The sequence below is a fragment of the Mastigoproctus giganteus genome, chromosome 3 (assembly GCF_048544385.1).
Source record: "Mastigoproctus giganteus isolate SK-2022 chromosome 3, ASM4854438v1, whole genome shotgun sequence".
In the NCBI taxonomy this organism is placed as follows: Eukaryota; Metazoa; Arthropoda; class Arachnida; order Uropygi; family Thelyphonidae; genus Mastigoproctus; species Mastigoproctus giganteus.
This window is the reverse complement of record NC_143577.1, coordinates 224,689,026-224,708,590: the sequence shown is the minus strand read 5'-3', so window position 1 is coordinate 224,708,590 and position 19,565 is coordinate 224,689,026. Positions and strand designations below refer to the sequence as shown.

Below are 19,565 nucleotides of genomic sequence, written 5' to 3'. Positions count from 1 at the left end.
TGGTCACAAAGGAACTGGATGCAAAATATAATTTTAATATCATATACTTCGATTTCAGGAAAGTTTTTGATTCTGTTGCACATGGAAAACTACTGTACAAACTGGAGCAGTATTGCATTAAGGGAAAGTTGCTACAATGTATAAAAGGATAGTTGAGTGGGAGAAGAGAGAGTGGTAATCAATAGACACTGCTCATGCCTAATGTTATTAGTGGAGTCCCTGATGAAGGTATATCAGGCTTAATGTCCAAGTTTATAGATGATATAAAGGTTGGCAGGGTTAATGACAGTATGCGACAAGAACAGGATCTATAAAAGTTGGGCTGGGAAGTGGCAGCTGAAGTTTAACTTTGACAAATGCAAAGTACTGCATACAGGTCTGGAGGCCTCATGTACCTCTACTAATGCTAACTTAAAAATTTTAAACAAGGTTGGTCATCCCAAAATGGGATGACCAACCTTGTTTAAAATGGGATGATCCTATTCACTCCACCTGAGTTGGTCATCCCAAAATGGGATGACCAACTCAGGTGGAGGGAATACGATTTATCTCCATGTTTTTCAGCTCATACAATGCACACATAAGCCTGTGAACACACACCCAGTATACAGATAAAATAGTACTCCACTAAGACCATAATGGTTGATATAACAAGAAACCTACATACAACCAGCAACAACATTGCTGGTTGAACACAGTGGCATATCCAGATATCATAGTGAGGGGGGGGGGGCATGGCAGCCAGGTGTTTGAATGTTTTTTTTTTTTTTATATACACCTAGGAACACTTATCCACACACATGTTTTATTGATTATTATCTTTATTTGAATATTAGGAAAGCATGTGAATAATAATACGTATTAATCACAAAAAATGACAATAATATATTATTTCCAAACATCTGGCAATAGAACACATGGAACAAACAAGTTTATGAAATACACGTGTATATAAGAAAATTATAAAAGGAAAGAATGATAGAAGTAAGTGCAGAGGCAGATTTACAGTGAAGTTTAAGCTTCAGGGCCCCTCATCCGCACGGGCCCCTTCAAGGCCCTGGGAGGGCCCTAACAATATGTTCCCATGGTCATGTTTTTGTATGATTTGCAAAAGTAAGATATTTTAACACTGCTGTCTCTTTCCATTCCAACTTCCCCTCCGTCACACTGTCGTGTTGGGTAGCGTTGGAGTCATGGGCACCCGCAGGATATTTTGAAAGGTGGTGCATGTGGGAATAAATTTTTGTTCACCAAATTTTGGGGGAAAAATGCAAAACGTGTACAGCTGAGCCAACATTTTGTGATTGGTGGGAGAAAGGACTTGTATTGTTTTAATGTTTCAATAAATTAATGAAAATATTAAAAATTGTGTATTACTTTGATATCCAAAGGCGGTGCAAGTGTACCACCTTTGGACTTCGGATGTCCATGGTGCAAGATGGCACACTTTGCACCATGCTGCCGGTGCCCATGGTTTGAGTGACCATCAGCTTTAAAAAAATACAAAGAAATTTTGCAATCTTTTTCTTAAAGAGGGTCCCACAAAACCTCCATCCTCCTATGAAAATGCTGTGCTGGTTTCTGCCGTTGCACGTTCTGTATTGCCAATTTTCTTGAACAGCAATACTCTGATGTTGAAAACTAAGGTCTCTCTTTGGCTTTCTTGTGATTCATTTGTATTGCAATGCCTTTCAAAATCACTTAATTTGGCTGTCAGCATGTATTTACAATATTTACAAAAACATTTTAAATAATCATTGTCTAATTTGCAGAGCCAGTTCTTAGATTTAACATCTTTGAGCCATTAATCACAAAAGTGTTGACTATATTTTTTGCTCATTTTCAAAAAGGGGCAAAATTACATACTATAGTTTAATATGAAAATTCATAAGCAAAAAAAAAATTAGTTACCTATTCAAAGTAATTGAATCATTACAAACAAAAAAGGGCAAGTTTTTGTCAACACTTAAACCTATTCAGAACAGTGGTTTGCATGCAGAAATGATTTAAGTTACTGCATCTTTGTTTCTACTCCAGTAATTCGCAAAGTGAACCAACCTAAAGTGACCCTCCATATTAGGAAAATTATACCTTTGAATTTCAAAGAAAGGAAGTTGAAGCATTCTGAATGATTGGTAGAAATTCATATTATAATATTTTTCTCTGGTCTGTAAATGATCCAGCAATGAATTTTCAATTAAAAAAAAAAAAAAAATTACTGTCATCAGAGTAATAAAATTATAAACCGTTCTCTTGAATTGTTTGAGACGTCATGGACCATTCATAATTTGTGAATGTAAACTTATGAAAACTGGAATAATAAATATGCTTACATGAAGGCCATTGAAGCTGAGTGATCAAGTGCGAGAGTGCATAAGTACGCGTACTTCGAGTGACCCGGGTTCAAGCCTGTGACCGTGGATGCCAGCAGCATGGTGCAAGTGTACCACCTTTGGATTTCGAATTAATACACAATTTTTAATATTTTCATTAATTTATTGAAACATTAAAACAGTACAAATTCTTTCTTTTAAAATACAAGTCCTTTCTCCCACTGATCACGAAACGTTGGATCAGCTGTACACGTAAATCAGCCAAATTTTACAATTTAAATATTGCATGTATTCGAAAATTTGGTGAACAAAAAATTTCCACATGTACCACCTTTCAAAATATTCTGCTGGCGCCCATACCCATTCAATACAGTGGCATTTCTTCTATTCTCCCTATCTTGTGAACTCCTTTGACTGTGTGGTCGCCTGGAGCATAAACAGGAAAATCATTCATAAAATAACTTATTACAGAATCACTACAAAGTTGGCATTGCATCGCGAACATAAAGCAAATCAATGCACATTTCTCTGTTCAGAGGTGCGAATTCATCGTTTACTGCGTGCAAAAGAGGAAAAATGGCAAAGACAAGAAAAATAACTTTTTTAAATTCATATTACATCTTTCTATAATCTGTAAATGATCCAGCAATAGGTTTTCAATAATATAAAAAAAAAAAAAAAAAAATTACTGACACCAAAGTAAAAAAATCACAGATCGTTCTGTCAATTTGTAACAAAATGCAAAGAATAGTAAAAAATAAAAAAATAAGAAATCTACAGCAATGAGTAACATTAGTATCAAAACTGGGCAACGTTCGACTATTGCCAACATCGTGGATCATTCAAAATTTGTGAACAAAGGTGGGTCAAAAATTCTTACTGGGGAAAACTTTTAGTGGCCTCACAACAGTGTTTATGGCCATGCAATTGCGCATTAGTCTCCAGCCTCCGGCCCACCGGTGTTTCCCCAGTAAGGCTGCTTCTGTTTGTGAATGGTCCATCATGTAAACTAATGAAAACTGGAATAATAAATTAACTTACACTTTCAGCCTTTATATCACAGGTTAGAAAAGAATGCTTGTAACGGGCAAATTTTTTTTGTGCTCTGAGAAACTTGAAAATGTAAAATAACTATACTTGACAATGCAGAACCACAGAATAGTACATGATAAGAGCTGCAGAGCTTTCTTTCTGTGCCAATAAAGCAAAATGAAAATATTCAATTGGGGGAATTTTTTTGTTTCATCTCCCACTCTTGTTTCCCCAGTTTCTCTTTCAAACGACTTTGCAACAAATTTTCCCACCACAAGCGAAAACAGAACAGACACAGTACATATAAAAAGGTTATAAAATGTATTAAAAGTGATAAAGTCTAGTCTTGTTGGCTGTATAGAAAGAAAGCAATAGACAAGGGTAGAATGTTGTTGTGAAAATGGCAAAGGACCTCAAAACCATAAATTTAATGAAACTGCATGCTTTGGAGTGACATGTTGGACAAACAACTTGTGCGATCGAAACCCACTAATTTTGGGGTGACTGAAGTAGACGTTTTACTCTTCCTTGTCATTGTTTAATTTGCACTCTCAACACCATGAGATAAATGCTAATAATACAAAGGGTTCCTCCCACTGCATCGATCACTTACAGATCGTCATCGGGATAGGCAATTTAGATGTGTCTCTGGTTAGCATAGTAATAACTCATTCATACTCCTTGTAGTTTTTCATTTCAGATAAAAAAAAAAAAAAAAAAGAAAGAAAAAAAAAACAAATCTAAGTCACTAAAACGACAACACTGGCCATATAGCTAGACTGTTATGTGACAAATTTGTGTATTGTAAAATAAAACATATTGCTCTCCGACAACAATCAGTGTCCCCATACACACAAAAAATGTAAAATAAATTCAACACTAGGATAAAATCAGATTTGATGTACACACTGTGTATATGTATATTTGGCACTGGTTTTGCTGAATATTTCATGACTATCTTTTATTTGATACTATTTCTATAAGTGCGGCATAGTCAAAACAATACTCGGACAGCCAGTCGCTGTGCTGATAAGAATGTGTTACATTTAATTTTTTAAAAAAAATTCTCGTTTATTAATGAAATTCATTAATTGTCTTGAGAAATGAATCTGTCTTCAAAACTTAATAGTCTCCTTTCAAGACTGGGCCCAAATGCAGCTGCTTGGCATAGTTACGCCACTGAAAAAATCATTGGTTTTTCTGGAGATTGTCTTTCAGTTAGCTCTTCATACACTGAAAACCCCTTGAGAAAATAGAGAAGTGAAATGTCCCCTGCATTCTTTTTCTTTAATTTCGAATTTTTGGTTAAGGGAGGGCATATGTCCCCTCTTCCCCCCCTGAATACACCCCTGGTTGAATAGGATTCATTTTGACATCTATACTTGTTGAAATGCAAGTAATTTGATCTATTCTCAGTAACTTAAAAAAGGGGAGGGAGATTAAAACTATTTTCAACATATTGCAAAAAAAAATTATTATTTGAAAAAAAAAACAAACAAATTACATCTAATGTTTTTCAGTGAATGATAAAACCCAAGTTATAAGGCTGGCTTGGTCCAGTAATTAGTATATGTGGCCATAAGTAAGGAAGTTGTAGGTTTGAGACCATATACTGCCACAAAAAGTGCAATGGTCCATTGTAAACTGTGGCAGAAAATCTGGCTGCCCTTAATAATTAATTCAATATGTATGCAGCATAATGAAAATGCAAACTCTTCCGGCCTCAGCTTTATCAAAAATAAATGAAATTTATTTATTTAACATTATTTTGATATAAATAATAATGTTATTTATATCAGGACAATACTGATATATGATACTCACAGGTTTATGAAGCCGACCACTAAGATACATTGTTTCCCAATCCAATAGATCTGCAATGAACTGCTCCTTGCTTACAACACCATACTTAATTATCTGAGTAAAATATAATAAATATAACAGTAAAATATAAGAGTAATAACACAAATTAATAATTTTCACTTTTTTTAGTAATATTTATAAAATAAGCTACTCTCAACTAAAAACAGCTATTCTGAAAATGGCAAACAAAAAAGTTGTAGCACAGTTTTTTTTGGTTAAATTTTATTTTTGTGCAAGGTATATGAAATAATAATGTTATTTAAAAGAGAATAAATTTTTATTCATTAATAAAACATTATATCATGTAGACAAAAAGAAAGAGTAGCTAAAATTCAATATAAAATAAACTTATTTTCTTCTCTTATGTACAATTCCACTTTCTGTTTGCTGAATGGATGGGCAAAATGGGATGATACAACAATGAAAATTCAAGAAACAACAAACTAACCATAGCAATCCTTCATGATCCATCTTCCTTAACAGCATTATTCCATTATACTTATATTCTAGTGCACCAGAATATAAGAAAATTGGCATGCATAATGCCAGTTTTCTTATTGGCATTGTGCATGCCAATAAGAAAATGTACGAGCATACAGCCACCCATAAACAGTTTATATTATAAAAAATATTTTTTAATTTGAAGACAAACTCATTTTCTGGTTTATCAACCACATTTAGTGGTGAAAACCATAATGTAATTGTGCAAAAAATTATGCACAAAATGCAAAATTCTCCAGTTTAGGACTAAACTCAAGAAATTTTATTTTTCATTAGAAACTGAAGAAATTTTATTTTTCATTAGAAACTCGAGAAATTTATTTTTATTAGAAATTTCTATAATATCAATACAGGCTAGTCATTAAGTTTAGTCAGAATTTTCTGTGACATGCAAAAACTGTTATATTGTTTCAGCCTTTTTTTGGTATACAAGCCAGAAAAAAGTTCACTATCATTGTCCTGGTGAACCCTCACTCCTTGTTTATCAATAACAGCATCTAATTATTAGTAGGGGGAATTGAGAAGTGATGTAAAAAGTGTAATTCAAGACAACTTAAATTTTTATAATTACACAACAATTCACAACAAATATCATTTACAGTTTTTTAATTACCTAAAAACACTTGAAATAAGGATTTAAAAGCCCATGTAACTACCTGAATGGGGTTAGTTTTTGTTTTAAACTGCTATGATACAATAATTACTACAAAAGACTAGTAATGGAAAGAAATAGTTATAGAGTAATATATCTGGAGGTGGTAACTGCTACTATTCTAGAGAGGAATTCACTATTTACCCTTTTTTTTTTCCTTTTAATTTATCCTTCAAAAAATGGGTTGTGTATCTTATTTAATAGTTAAATAAAACAGAGCTATAATTTTCAATGAGTCTGAATTACTTATTTAATGGTACATAGCATCTCAAAAAGATGTGTGCACATTTTAGGAAATAAAATTAATTACAAACCTCAGAAACTATTATGGGGTATGTGGGGTTATTATGGGGTATGTGTGCAAAAGCAACGTGGTAAATGGTGAACTAGTGAAAATGTTCAAATTGTCCACCACTTGCTTTTTATGGGGAAACAGTGCCTAAAAGTTAGCTGCAGTGAATGGTGCCTAGACACCGTTCACTGCAGCAAAAGCTGAATGACAAATATTCTCTGGGGATATAACTGCTGAGATAGTTTCACATACTTGTTTAATTTCATTATTTAATTGTTGAAGTATGGCTAGTTTTCTACTGTATACTACTTTGAGGAAGCCCCACAAATAAAAGTCGAGTGGAGTTTAACTGGGTGAACATGGGGGATACTCGATACTTCCCTCTTGGCTATTCCACCAGTCTGCGAAATGATTATCAAAATAGGTCCTAGCATGATGATAATAATGTGAGGATGCCCTATTCTGTTGGTAGTACACCAATTCATCCTCATAAATGGCAAGCACAATGGATACATATCTCTGGTAACTATCCTTTAAAAAAAAGTACCTGTCAACAATTCTCCTGGATGAGGCACCACACCAGATTAACACTTGATTAATTCACAGCTTTCTCTACAGGATAAAAAATATACACATAAATGTGTATTTTTTGTTACAATGAACAAAAAGTTCACCTTTTTATTCATTGTAGCATGGAGCTTGAATATTACCTCATCTGACCAAACAACGTTGTCCAAAAATATTCACTTTAAGCCATTAACAAAACTGAGATTGGTGATCAGGATCATTTTCATTCATATCATGTAGGAATCTTGCCACATAGGATTTTCACTTGGCTCTTTTGAGAATGCAATGTATACAGATCTGCTGATTCCAATCTCACAAACAACACACCTTGCAGATTTTCATGGTGTTCATACAAATTATTGCAACACCATATCAGAATTTTCCTCACCCAACGATAAGCACAGTCTCCCAGATCCTTGCTTCCACACATCTTGCACAGTACGATAGATCTGAAATTTTTCATGAACCCTTGAAATGCATTGTTCGAACATTAAATGTCCAGCTGTAATACTTTACATTACAGACATCATTTTGCTTTTATTTTATCAACTAACAGCATCTTTAATTAGCAAAACATACTAACTACATATAGTAATATTTAATCATTTGATCAACTATAAATAAATGATTAAATATTTATGATGAAAATGTTAAATGATGATGAATTTTATTAAGAATCAAATGGGAGAATTGATTCTTAATAAAATATTAATATTCAGCATAATATTTAAATTTTTTAAATGGCAATTCCAAATATAGCAATTCTAGAGTTGTGGACGAGTCCATTGATCAGAAAAAAAATTGTTGACACTGGTCTTGAATTTCTACATGTTATAATTTTTAGAAAATTTATATGAAAAAAAGATTGTTTCAGAGAAAGGAACAAGTGAAGGTAAAGAAGAAGAAGAAAAAGAATCGATTTGGTGGGTTTGGATCTAATGTGTGAATTGATGCTGGCTGGTTGCCATACGAGTTGTAAGTTATTTGGAAGAAAATGATAAAATTAGACATGTCAATTCAGGAAAAAATGCCCATAGAAATAACTAAAAATGTTTGACAGAAACTGCCTGTGACAAAACAAAGAATATATGAGAAGTCTTTAGTTTAACAAGACTGTTCTCCTCTGAATAGAGTTTGGATTTGTGAAAGGTTTTGGGAAAATTGCCCTAGATGTGAAAACAGCATTCTATGGAAGAATGAATTTGAGATTAAAAAATAAAAAATCTTTTTATGTTGAGGTACAACCACCCAAAATTTTACAACTCTATTTTTTTTTTTTTTACAACAGAACTTATAAACAATGAGCAGTGGGCATTTTGTTGTAGTAACATATGAATGTAAAACATGCACTCTTTATTGGGAGGGGGAGAGGAAGAAATTAGTGATCAAATGAGAAAGATTGAGTTACAGCAAGCAGACGAGAGCTTGCCTAGAAATTGGAGTATTTATTGAAGATAGGCAACTTTTTGATGCCAATTCAGAAGAAAGAATAGTGTCAATGTAAGTATCTATGGAAAAGGCATTACAACTAAAACAATGTCTATGAGACACAGAGTGAAGAGACTTTTTAAAAGATGGGCCATTAATTAACCTGATGGCCTCCTTTAATAGAGTCTAGAAGACTGAAAGAGGTTTTGAGAGATCTGTCCCACATGTGGGAACAATAATCCATAGTACACCAGATTTGAAATTTTGTGCAGAGTGAGTAGCTGTTCAGAAGAAAAATAACAAGAGCAAAAGGGGGAAAAACTCTTCCTCCCCCCCACAAATTGCTTCCTCTGCATCACTGAGGAAGAAATATTTGTGATGTGTTTATTGGCATTTAAGGAAATGGTGGTGAATATTCAAGAAGACTTTTTTTTGCAGAGCAAAGTTTCTCAAAAGTAGAAAGTGAAAAATACAGTGCTATTGTCAGCAAAATTATGGATAGAATTTCCAATCAGTGGAAGAAAGTCATTAATGTAAAAAAGAACTGAAGTTTGGAGAGTTATTAGAGTTATTACCAACATTATTAGAGAAGACAGAGAACTATCTACCATCTCCACCAGTGAGCAGTCAGACAGAAAACTGAATATCCAATTGCAAAAAACAGTTGCAATCTGTACAATGGGAGCTAGTTTAGAAGACCTATAGGCCAAACACAATCAAAAGCCTTAGAAATATCAAGAACAACTGCTTGAGTTTCAACATTTTCACACTGAATTTGTCCAAAGATGAGTAACATAAGCCAATACAGTACCAGTAGATCAACACTGATTAACATCATACTGGCAATCATTGATTGGATTGAAGGTTACAAGATAGTTTAAGACTTAGCAATTGATGGATTTCTCCATTAATACGGAAAGAGTAAGTGCAATGGAGCGATAATTTGATGGGAGGTATTGCATTTATCACCCTTTTTAGGAACTGGCTAATATGAGCAAATTTCCAAGCAGAAGAGAAAAATACAGAACAGGAACAAGGAGAACAAGCTAAGGAGTACATGTTTTGATGGCATTTCTCCAACAAGTGGAGAAATGCCATCAAGACCAGGAGCTTTCTTGGCATCAAGATTGTTCAGAATTTAGTATTAGTATTGGTGAATGATGCAAGAAAGTAAGCTTATACAGAATCAGCCAAAAAAAAAACACCCTTCTCATTTTGCCTATCCATCCCCTTCAACAGTTTGTCTAGTTCTTCCTTGAATCTATTCAAGCTATACACTTCCACAACATCAGATGGAAGTTTGTTCTAGAGATCTGCTACACATTGGCAAAATGCAAGCTTCTGCAACCATCCATCCTCAATTTTAATTTATGTCCCCTCATGTGCACAGTCTGAGCAAGAGGAAGAATCCCATCAGCATTGCACCTGCTCAATCAATTCTAAGCCTTAAACACCTCAATCATATTGCCTCACAGGTGCCTAGTCTCCAGACACCGCAATTTGCAGAACTGAAGCCTTTCTTGGTAAGTACACCCACTTTGTTCCTCTCACCAATCTCGTCCTCCTCTGTAGAATTCTTCTCACATTCTTCTGTCGGAAGACCATGGTGGGGCACAGAATGATTCAGAAGAAAAATAGAATGATAAGTAAGTCAGCTTTATCTTTAGCTGAGAATGCAATAGAACCATCAGGTTGTAACAGAGGTAATTACAGATGGAAAGTTTGTCAAAATAGCCTGTTCAAAATTAAGTTTGGATTGATTAATAACTGTTTTACAACTGTTATTTATTTATTTATTTTTTTTTTATGAAAACCCCAAACACGAAAGGTATCAAAACCTATAGTACTTAGTACCGTGCATGGGTTGAAGGAGAAGTATGGGGGGGGGGGAGATGCTGGAAACTTTGCTCTAGAAATAAACATGGGTTTCACCACTTCAAGCCTCCAATACGCAAAGTGGTGGTATTGCACCAGTTGATGAGAGTCATCTACCACCTATTACGTGAAGGCAGAAAACAAAGCTGGTGATTTGGATACAAGCCAGTTGTGATATGCTGTTCTTACCTTAAACAACCTATGCATATTTATTGGAAAATCCCAGTTTAGATAAAGGATGGCATTTATGGTGGAGCACAGAATAATGGATTTCATCCCTAAAAGAATAAATTCACTAATAGAATCTGAACAAACACTGAACTGGAAGAAAAGAAGAATAGAAACCATGCAGTTCACCCCATACCAAATGACAGGAGGCTAAGAATGCCAATGAGAGAGGGAAGCTCCATTGGGAAAGAGACCCAATGGAGCGTCTATTTGATCATGGACTTTTTAAGAGTTGCCGGTAAAAACAAGATCAGGAATGCTGGGTGTGTGGTTAGAGTTGTCTGGTATTCTGATAGGTAAACATACAACCCACGTAAGGTCATTTGTAACAGTAAGAGCCTCAACAATGCAACCAGTCGGGTCCATGTAACTAAAAAACTGAAGCCAGCTAAAGTTGTGAATATTAAAATCACCAAGAAAAAATTATCTCACTGCTAGGAAACAAACTATAAAAACTCAAATTTCAAAGAAAGGAAGTTAAAGAGTTCCATGTAATTAGTAGAGATGGAAGAACAATAGAGGCAACAGATGAATTTGACAAAATGGGATAAAGAAATTCTAAGCCACAGAACATAAGAGGATATTCCAAATTAGGGATGGCTCTATCAAGGAACATCAGAGAAAACACATGCCACATACCATCTTTGAAGAAAAACGAATCATAGGGCAAATAATTAGGACAACTGAGATGGGTAATGGTTGTGCCAACCGACAATTGTGTTTCTGTCAGAAAAAGTCAGAACAGACTCGGCAGATCATAGATGAAAATGAACATCATTGAGATTGGAACTGAGACCATGTATATTTGTGAAAATGATGAGGAAATTTTTGGGAGGCTTAGGATGTTTTGACAGATAAATAAGTATTTGTTCTATTAGTGTGATTATTCATGATGCATTTGGTAGATAAATTAAAAGAAGGTGGGGAAACATGTATGAATTAATGAAATTTTTGGATATGGCATACACATAGCATTTGGATATGGCATACCCATCTCCTTGATATAACATGGCCCCAACAATGCATCCTGTATACATATTACTTGGACTTCCTCTCCAGTCATTAGCTGTCTGAGTAGAAACAATAAGATTATACACCAGATTATGATCTGGATGTCTCCTATAAGGATTACTGATAGGTTTGGTCGAATGGACTATCTAACAGCCAATCTGTGAAAACTGTTTTAGAGCTGTATCCTCAAAATAAATGTTGTTGTTTATACTCCTTTATAAGGAATCATGAACACAATCGTTAATCATATTTAGCAATCATGAGGGATTGAACCACAGTCTACTCAGAGTGTGTACTGCACTCTGGCTCCTGACCACTTGGCTATGTCATGCCTCCATGTAAGGAATATTGGATCTTGCCATGATGCCCATCATAACCCCAGGGGGCTCACATCTGGTGAGCTTAGCACACCCAGGACTCTGAGTGGGATATCATCATTCTTCTCTTTCTTGGTGATTCCCATCTCTCTGTCTCTCTCTCCCTCACCCCTTCCAGAAATTTTTTTTTTTGGCTGGTGCAGCATAAGCCTCAGGCTTCCTTGCACCATATGCTAATAATAATAACCTCAACAGATATCACTCCTACTGCATGATGTAAGAGATAAGGATTGCAGGAGCTTTGCTCTGGATACTAAGCATGAGTTTCACAACTTCAAACCTCCAATAATTGGACTGGATTATGAGTACCTCCAAGGAATATCAGAGAAAATTTGTGAAATATAAAACAGGACTGGATTTGAAAGGATTGAAGATCTCTAAATTATCTAACCCCATAAGAGAGTGGCACAGAAATTGAAATTTAAAAAGTTTATGTGGATATTTTATCATTGTCAAATTAACAATATAGTGGTGAGCAGTGGAAAGGATATACTTAAAAAACAAAAACATTATTGCTCGGGCAATATTTCAGCTAGTCATATGCACATGTCTCTCCCAATTATGTGTTTCTGGAACTATTTTATAAAGTCCAAATCTAAAGAAAGAAATTTGTTTCATTTCTCTCATTATGCTTGTTTTATTTCCTATTGTTATGGGGTGGGTCAGTATAAAGTGGCCCTGAAAATTAGAAACACATAATTATGATTTGATTTTAATCATAATTATTTATATAGCTCTATACTCATATATATATGATATAATTATAAAGCTATATCAAAGCTAATGGCAACTATTCAGGGATGCCAAGGCTTGCAAGTGCAAATTACTCATGCTACATTCAAACCACATTTTGCCACAAAATACAGTAAAATGATACTGGAGTTTGCAAATTAGTCAACCTCCTCTGGTCCTTTGTAGTTAGTTCTGGAAATAAATCAGTAAAACTTTATTTATTTTTCATATTTTACATAAATTAAAAATAAAATAATTATATACAGACTCACAGGATTGCACAAGGCAATGATCTTGGCACCAGGTGCAAATCTTATTATTAAATCTAATTGCATGTTTCTAATTTTAAGGCCTACTTTGTATTATCTTGTCCTATTCAAATAAATGAAAATAAAAAAATAATAATAATTACTTTTCTGAATATATAATTAATACAGAGGTTAGAAGATGCCACTTTAAAAATTTTATAACAGAAGAAAATCTGGCCTACTAAACTAACCATGTCTTCCACTGAAACTAATGTATTAAAATATACTCCAGCTCCATACTGCATTTGAAATTGACTTATAAATTGTGGGCCGCCAAATTTTAATGATGAATAATGATGCCTATTTTTTGAAAGATTTGCCTCATGCCAAGCAAATGGATCGTCCACAACAAAGATGAAATCAATCATATTTCCCTAAAAAGAAAACATAAGATATAAAAAGTAAAATAATAAATAAACATGATTTGAAAAACAATAAAATCCTGAATAATCAGGATAAAAAAGGAAGAAATAGTCTGAATTAGTGAAGGTCTGAATATAAAATAAGTAAATATTTTCCAAGTCACAGTTCATAAAAACAATTGAGTAACATATCTTAGGGAATAGGATGAATAGAAAATAAAATTAAGTAAATGTTTATAAGCTAAACAAATGAACGTAGAATTCAAATCAAACAGAACATGAATAATTCAATTTTTTTGAATAATTAATATTATTAATGTATTAAACATTAATAACTACAAATTTAATCATATGCACATGTCTCTCTCCAATCATATTGCCTGTTTTTTGAAAAAAATGCTCTCTTGAGTAGCAGTCCTAATGTATTGCTGTTTAATCATTCTTAAATTACCTCTTAGAGATTGTAAACATTTTTCAAATTCCTCATCATGTAAGCACTGAATTAACAAGTTTAATAAGGAGATCATACAGTGGTGGACAAAAAAAATTGCATCACTTGTGAATTTTGCAAATAATGTATTTTGCACTGCATTGTGGGTTGTTTTGCAGAAATGTTCAAAATGCATTTATTAGATGGGATATATATCTCTGTGAATGAAATCCAATAAAAAGACTCCACCTGACATACCTAATTGTCATAAATATCTTCCCAAAGGGCAAAATGCGTAATTAATGGAAATATGAGAAATCATGCAAATGGCAATCATGACAACCAAACATACATTTTATTGCATTTACGTGTACAAACTGAAATGACAAGTTAACGTAATAGTAACCCCGGGGGCTCACATCTGGTGAGTATGGGCTTGGCACACCCAGGGTCCTGAGCTGGATATCATCATTCTTCTCTTTCTTGGTGATTCCCTTCTACTTTTGACTCTCTCTCTCTCTCAGGGTTACTCGGGAACTTTCTTTTTTTTTCCTGGTGCAGCATAAGCCTCAGGCTTCCTTGCATCACATGGATATTAATAATAATAATAATAATAATAATTATGTACTGTAAATCAGCAAAATAAGTCCTCAATATTTTGTTGTTCCTCCTCGAGCTGCGATTACAGCCTTGCAACTATCTGGCATAGAGTTATTCAACTTCTGGCTAAACGGTTGCCCAATTTCATGGTAGCACACCCTTACAACTCTCTCCTGCAGATGAATTTTACTTTTTGGCTGCTTCTGAGCAATTTTAGACAACATTACGTACCAGCAATTTTCAATAGGGTTCAAACCTTGAGTGTTGCTGGGCCAGTCCAACACTAATGCCAGCATTTCTAAGGTATGACTGCACCTTAAGGGAGAAAAATGAGGGAAAACATTGGTGTAAGTATGTTTTAAGCCTTGTGAGACAAGAAGACAAACTCATCATTAAATAGCATAAAATTTACCAATTTTGCTGTGTGGCAAGGTGCTGAGTCCTGAGCAACAGCTACACTTTTTTTCTTGGTGTCAACTGAACATACAGAACCATGCTTACACCTCCACAAAACAGGGTACTAATGAGCATGTATACCCTTCCAATGCCATATTTATAGAAACGGCTAATGCAATACCTTTGCTTTGCAACAAACAAAATGACTGTAATCAAACAATGCATGGATGAGCTGTTGCTCTGGTAGAACATTGTACAAGTAGTGTAGTGTAATCAAACAATATCTTATACGTTTCACTACAAATGTTACTTTTTTTAAGTGATGCAGTTTTTTTGTCTGCCATTGTAGTTGCACTACTCTCAATCCCATTTTCTATAGCCTTAGGGATTGGAGAGCCCAGTAAATTCAGATATTTTTTTTTGAAAACATTCATTATAGATTATTCACTATTTATCAAAAATAGGTATAAACAGAAAATAATTTACTAAAGCAGCTAATATGTAGATCCAGATTAGAAAAATTGAATTGATATATTGATATTTTAATTATTAAATTAAATTAAACATTTCAGTACGTATTATTATTATTATAAAACTACTACTACATTTAATTAGCATTATAATAATAATAATTAATATTAGTTATATATTATAATCTAAATGAATTCCTTATTCAGTAATATTAGATATGTTGATTATAAGCATCTCATTATTTTGTGGTAATGATTTAAAAAAAAATTTTTTTTTTGATCAGATTAATGTATACCAGATTCTAGGTATCATAACAGATTCTAAGTTCTTTTAACCCACTACACTAGTCAGGGATTAAATACCACATGACAACTGAGTTGTCTGTTCATATAATTGGCCCATAGTCATAAATGAAGAAACTAAGGCTATGAGGCATCAGTATATTTTGTCTACAAACTGTGTACTATATGGTTGGTTTGTATATTTGTGCTGGATTAAAAACTCAAGTTTCTGTGTGTGTGTGGAAGGGAAAGAATTGTGCATCCCTTGCAAAGGTTGACCATAGTTGAAAAGAAGCCCATAAAAATTCGTCCCATATTGACAGGATAATTTTTTATGGGTTTTTTTTTTTTAATTGCATGGGCCTTTTCCACACAGTGTGGAAGGGCAGTAATCATAACTACTGTGTTAATTGTAGGATAAGGATGCAACCCACATGCATGTAGAGATCTACGGAGGAGGGAAAGGGGGTAACAACATAGGAAAATCGTTCCACAACACATGCAGAAATATGCTTTTGAAATAATCTTGGGAAGAGGTAATTATGCCCATATACATAAAAGGGCAGATCCTCCACTAGGCCAGGTGTTCAAAAGCCCCAAGTACTCTTCAATCCAATGCCTTGCTACATTATATCAAACACATCAAAATGCACCCTGCCCTGCATTAAACCTAATTATTGATTTTAAAGAAATTCAAAAGCAAAATGGAGTAAAGAAATTGGGTTTGTGGAAATAACTTTTGTGGTTTGTTGAAATAACTTTAGTACAAATTTATAGAAATTTGTACTAAAGTCATTTCCACAAACTTCCTCATATTCCAGCATTAACTTCCTCATAATATAGACTTTGATGACGTTATTAATGATATTTCTAACAAAAACAGCTTAAGACAGAATTTATCTCAGAAGTCAGTATTTAAAAAATATGTAGAATTTCATTGTTGGAATAAAATAGTAGTAGTAGTAGTGGCACATGATGCAAGAAAGCAAGTGTAGGAGCTTATGCAGCATCAGCCAAAAAAAAAAAAAAAAAAAAATCACACCATTCCCTCCAAATGCCTGTCCAGTTCCTCCTTAAATTTATTTAACCTATCAACTTCCACAACGACAGATGGAAGTTTGTTCCAGCAATTAACCACCCGCTGGCTAAAGGCAAATTTCCGCACATCTATTCTACATCTGTCCTTTCTTAATTTGAACTTATGTCCCCGTAGGTTGGTAATCTAAACAAGTGGAAGGATCCCATCAGAATTCAGCGTGCTCAACCCATTCAAGGCCTTATAGACCTCAATCAGATCACCGCGCAGGTGCCTAGTCTCCAGCCACTGCAATTTGCAGAACTTAAGCCTCTCTTGGTAAGAGAATCCCTTCATTCCCCTCACCAATCATGTTGCTCTTCTCTGTACACGCTCAAGCAAATCTACATCCTTCCTAAAATGAGGCCTCCAGACCTGTACGCAGTACTCAAGGCGTGGCCTGACCATTGCCTTATACAGAGGGACAATCACCTCCTTTTCCCTGCTAGCAAAATTCCTATATATCATTGACAAAATCCCATGACCCGCCCTAGCAGCCTGTCTGCACTACTCAGAAAACTTCATATCTGACTGCACAATTACTCCCAGGTCTTTTTCATTTTCTACCACCTTAAGTGTAGTGCCACAAAGTTGGTACGTTTCTCTGGGGTTACTTCTACCCATATGCAGTACTTTGCATTTTTCAAGGTTGAACTTCAGTTGCCACTTCTTAGCCCATCTGCCCAAATTATCTAGATCCTGTTGCAGTAGCACACTGCCATTACTGTCATTAACAACCCTGCCAACCTTTGTGTCATCTGCAAACTTCGACATTAAGCCTGATATACCTTCATCAATATCATTGATAAATACACAAAACAACAGTGGACCCAACACCGAACCCTGTGGGACTCCACTAATAACATTAGTCCACGAAGAGCAGCACCCATTGATTACCACCCTCTGTCTTCTCCCACTTAACCATCCTTTTATCCATTGTAGCAACTTACCCTTAATACCATTCTGCTCCAATTTGTACAGTAGTCTTCCATGCGCAACAGTGTCAAAAGCTTTCCTGAAATCCAAGTATATGATATCAAAATTATTTTTTGCATCCAGTTCCTTTGTGACCACATCATAATAACCAATCAAATTTGTCAGACAAGACTTTCCCTTAACAAACCCATGCTGTGTTTGAATTATTGCTGCAGTCTTGTCTAGATGATCCTGCAATGCATCTTTAACCAGCGACTCCATTATTTTACCCGGAACAGAAGTTAAACTAACTGGTCTGTAATTACTTGTGTCACCCTTCGATCCACCTTTGTGAATTGGGGACACATTTGCACATCTGCAGTCCGTGGGAACCTCCCCTGAGTCCAAGGATGCTCTCATAATTATGGCTAAGGGTTTGCTTAGTTGCTTTGCCACCTCCTTTAAAATAACTGGATAGATCCCATCCACCCCAGGTGCCTTTCTTGTGTTTAACTTCAACAATTTCTCCTCCACTTTGCTCTCAGTTATTACAAAATTCACTGAATTCTATTTGAATTATATTTTTTCAGGCCCTTATTTTTTCATATGGCCTAAAAACTTCATAGGCCATAGAGTATCTAATGGAAAAGACAACTCTGTCTGGGCCTGCCACTGACTGAAAATATAATTTATGAATTTAGATAAAGCATAACCAGGTCACCTCAGTCAAAATAGGCGCCCAAATCCCAGGTCAGTTTTATTATTACATTACATAACATATCATTTGTAATTTACTTAACATATTTATATTTTGCATGTTAAAATATGTATAATATCTTTGCATATGTGTCACAAGTTGACATATACCCAAAGATCTTAAAAATTTAAAAAGTAATGAATTCACGCAATAATGAAGAATTTATTGTTAGTCGATTATCACATAACTAATACCAAATACAAAACATTTGGTAAAAAAATAAAAATGCTGTTCCTCCTTCATTTATCGCCTGTCGATAAATCCAAACTAATAAAATGTAATATGTATAGCTGCTGTCAACACAGTTGGTTTCAGATACGATTAACACCTTAAGAGGTTCACCTCAAGCAAGGTCGCTTTGATACACGAGACAAACCACATGGAGTACAACATTTTAAACTTTGTTTTCAAACAACAAAAATAATCACAGGGAGGGAGGGAGGGTGGAATAAAATCACCGCTCCACAATTTGTCACGGCACAACAAATCGTACCTCAAATTAACAGCTTTATACCTGGAGTTTTGTTTGGCCTTCTTGAAGAAATACACCCGAACCGTATGCAAAAGCAAGGGTTAATTGCTGTGGAAAATTTGATAAAATTCTTTGAAAAACCGCTTTCATAGCAACGTTTGGTGCAGCCATTTCCTTTTAAATACAAACAATACATGATCCCAAAAGAAACACATTCATCACGAAAACTTAGCGATTGCTCAAAACTCACTCTTTAATTAACACCTCACCCAGTATCATCTGAAGAAATCCTAAGGTATAAATTAAAAATACAAAAAACTTATTTTCTGTGTGAGTTTTTACACTAGGATGAAGGGATTAAAAAAGAAAAAGAAAGAAAAGAAAGGCAAAGTTTCGACAAAAAAAAAAAATTACTAAAAACAATAAAATAAAACTACATGAAACATTGTGACGTGCCTACAATATTTGGCCGTTTTCTTTCCCCCATAGCACATTGCAGTACTGTATATTAGTACACAGCTGTACCAAGTTCTAAAGCCAGGGAGTATTTACCATGACCTCCCCCACCACCGACGGATTTTTTCAGGCCCATGTAAAGTTATGTTGT

General features: G+C 34.6%; 1 protein-coding gene across 3 annotated transcripts in view; it reads right to left on the bottom strand.

Annotated features, from left to right (window-relative positions):
* The window catches only part of LOC150088790 (phosphatidate cytidylyltransferase, mitochondrial), a 79,159-nt gene extending 59,982 nt beyond the window's left edge, over positions 1-19,177 (bottom strand). The window contains exons 1-3 of one of the 3 annotated variants that reach the window (XM_090370900.1): positions 19,001-19,177; positions 13,391-13,573; positions 5,190-5,282 (exon numbers count right to left, since the gene is read on the bottom strand). In XM_090370900.1, coding sequence (XP_090227026.1) covers positions 5,190-5,282; positions 13,391-13,573; positions 19,001-19,129 — 405 coding nt within the window. In that variant the 5' untranslated portion in view covers positions 19,130-19,177. Of the gene's footprint in view, positions 1-5,189; positions 5,283-13,390; positions 13,574-18,979 lie in introns of all 3 variants that reach the window. The other 2 variants (XM_090370901.1, XM_090370902.1) reach the window with 2 other exon arrangements.
* Between the last annotated feature and the right edge of the window lie 388 nt (positions 19,178-19,565).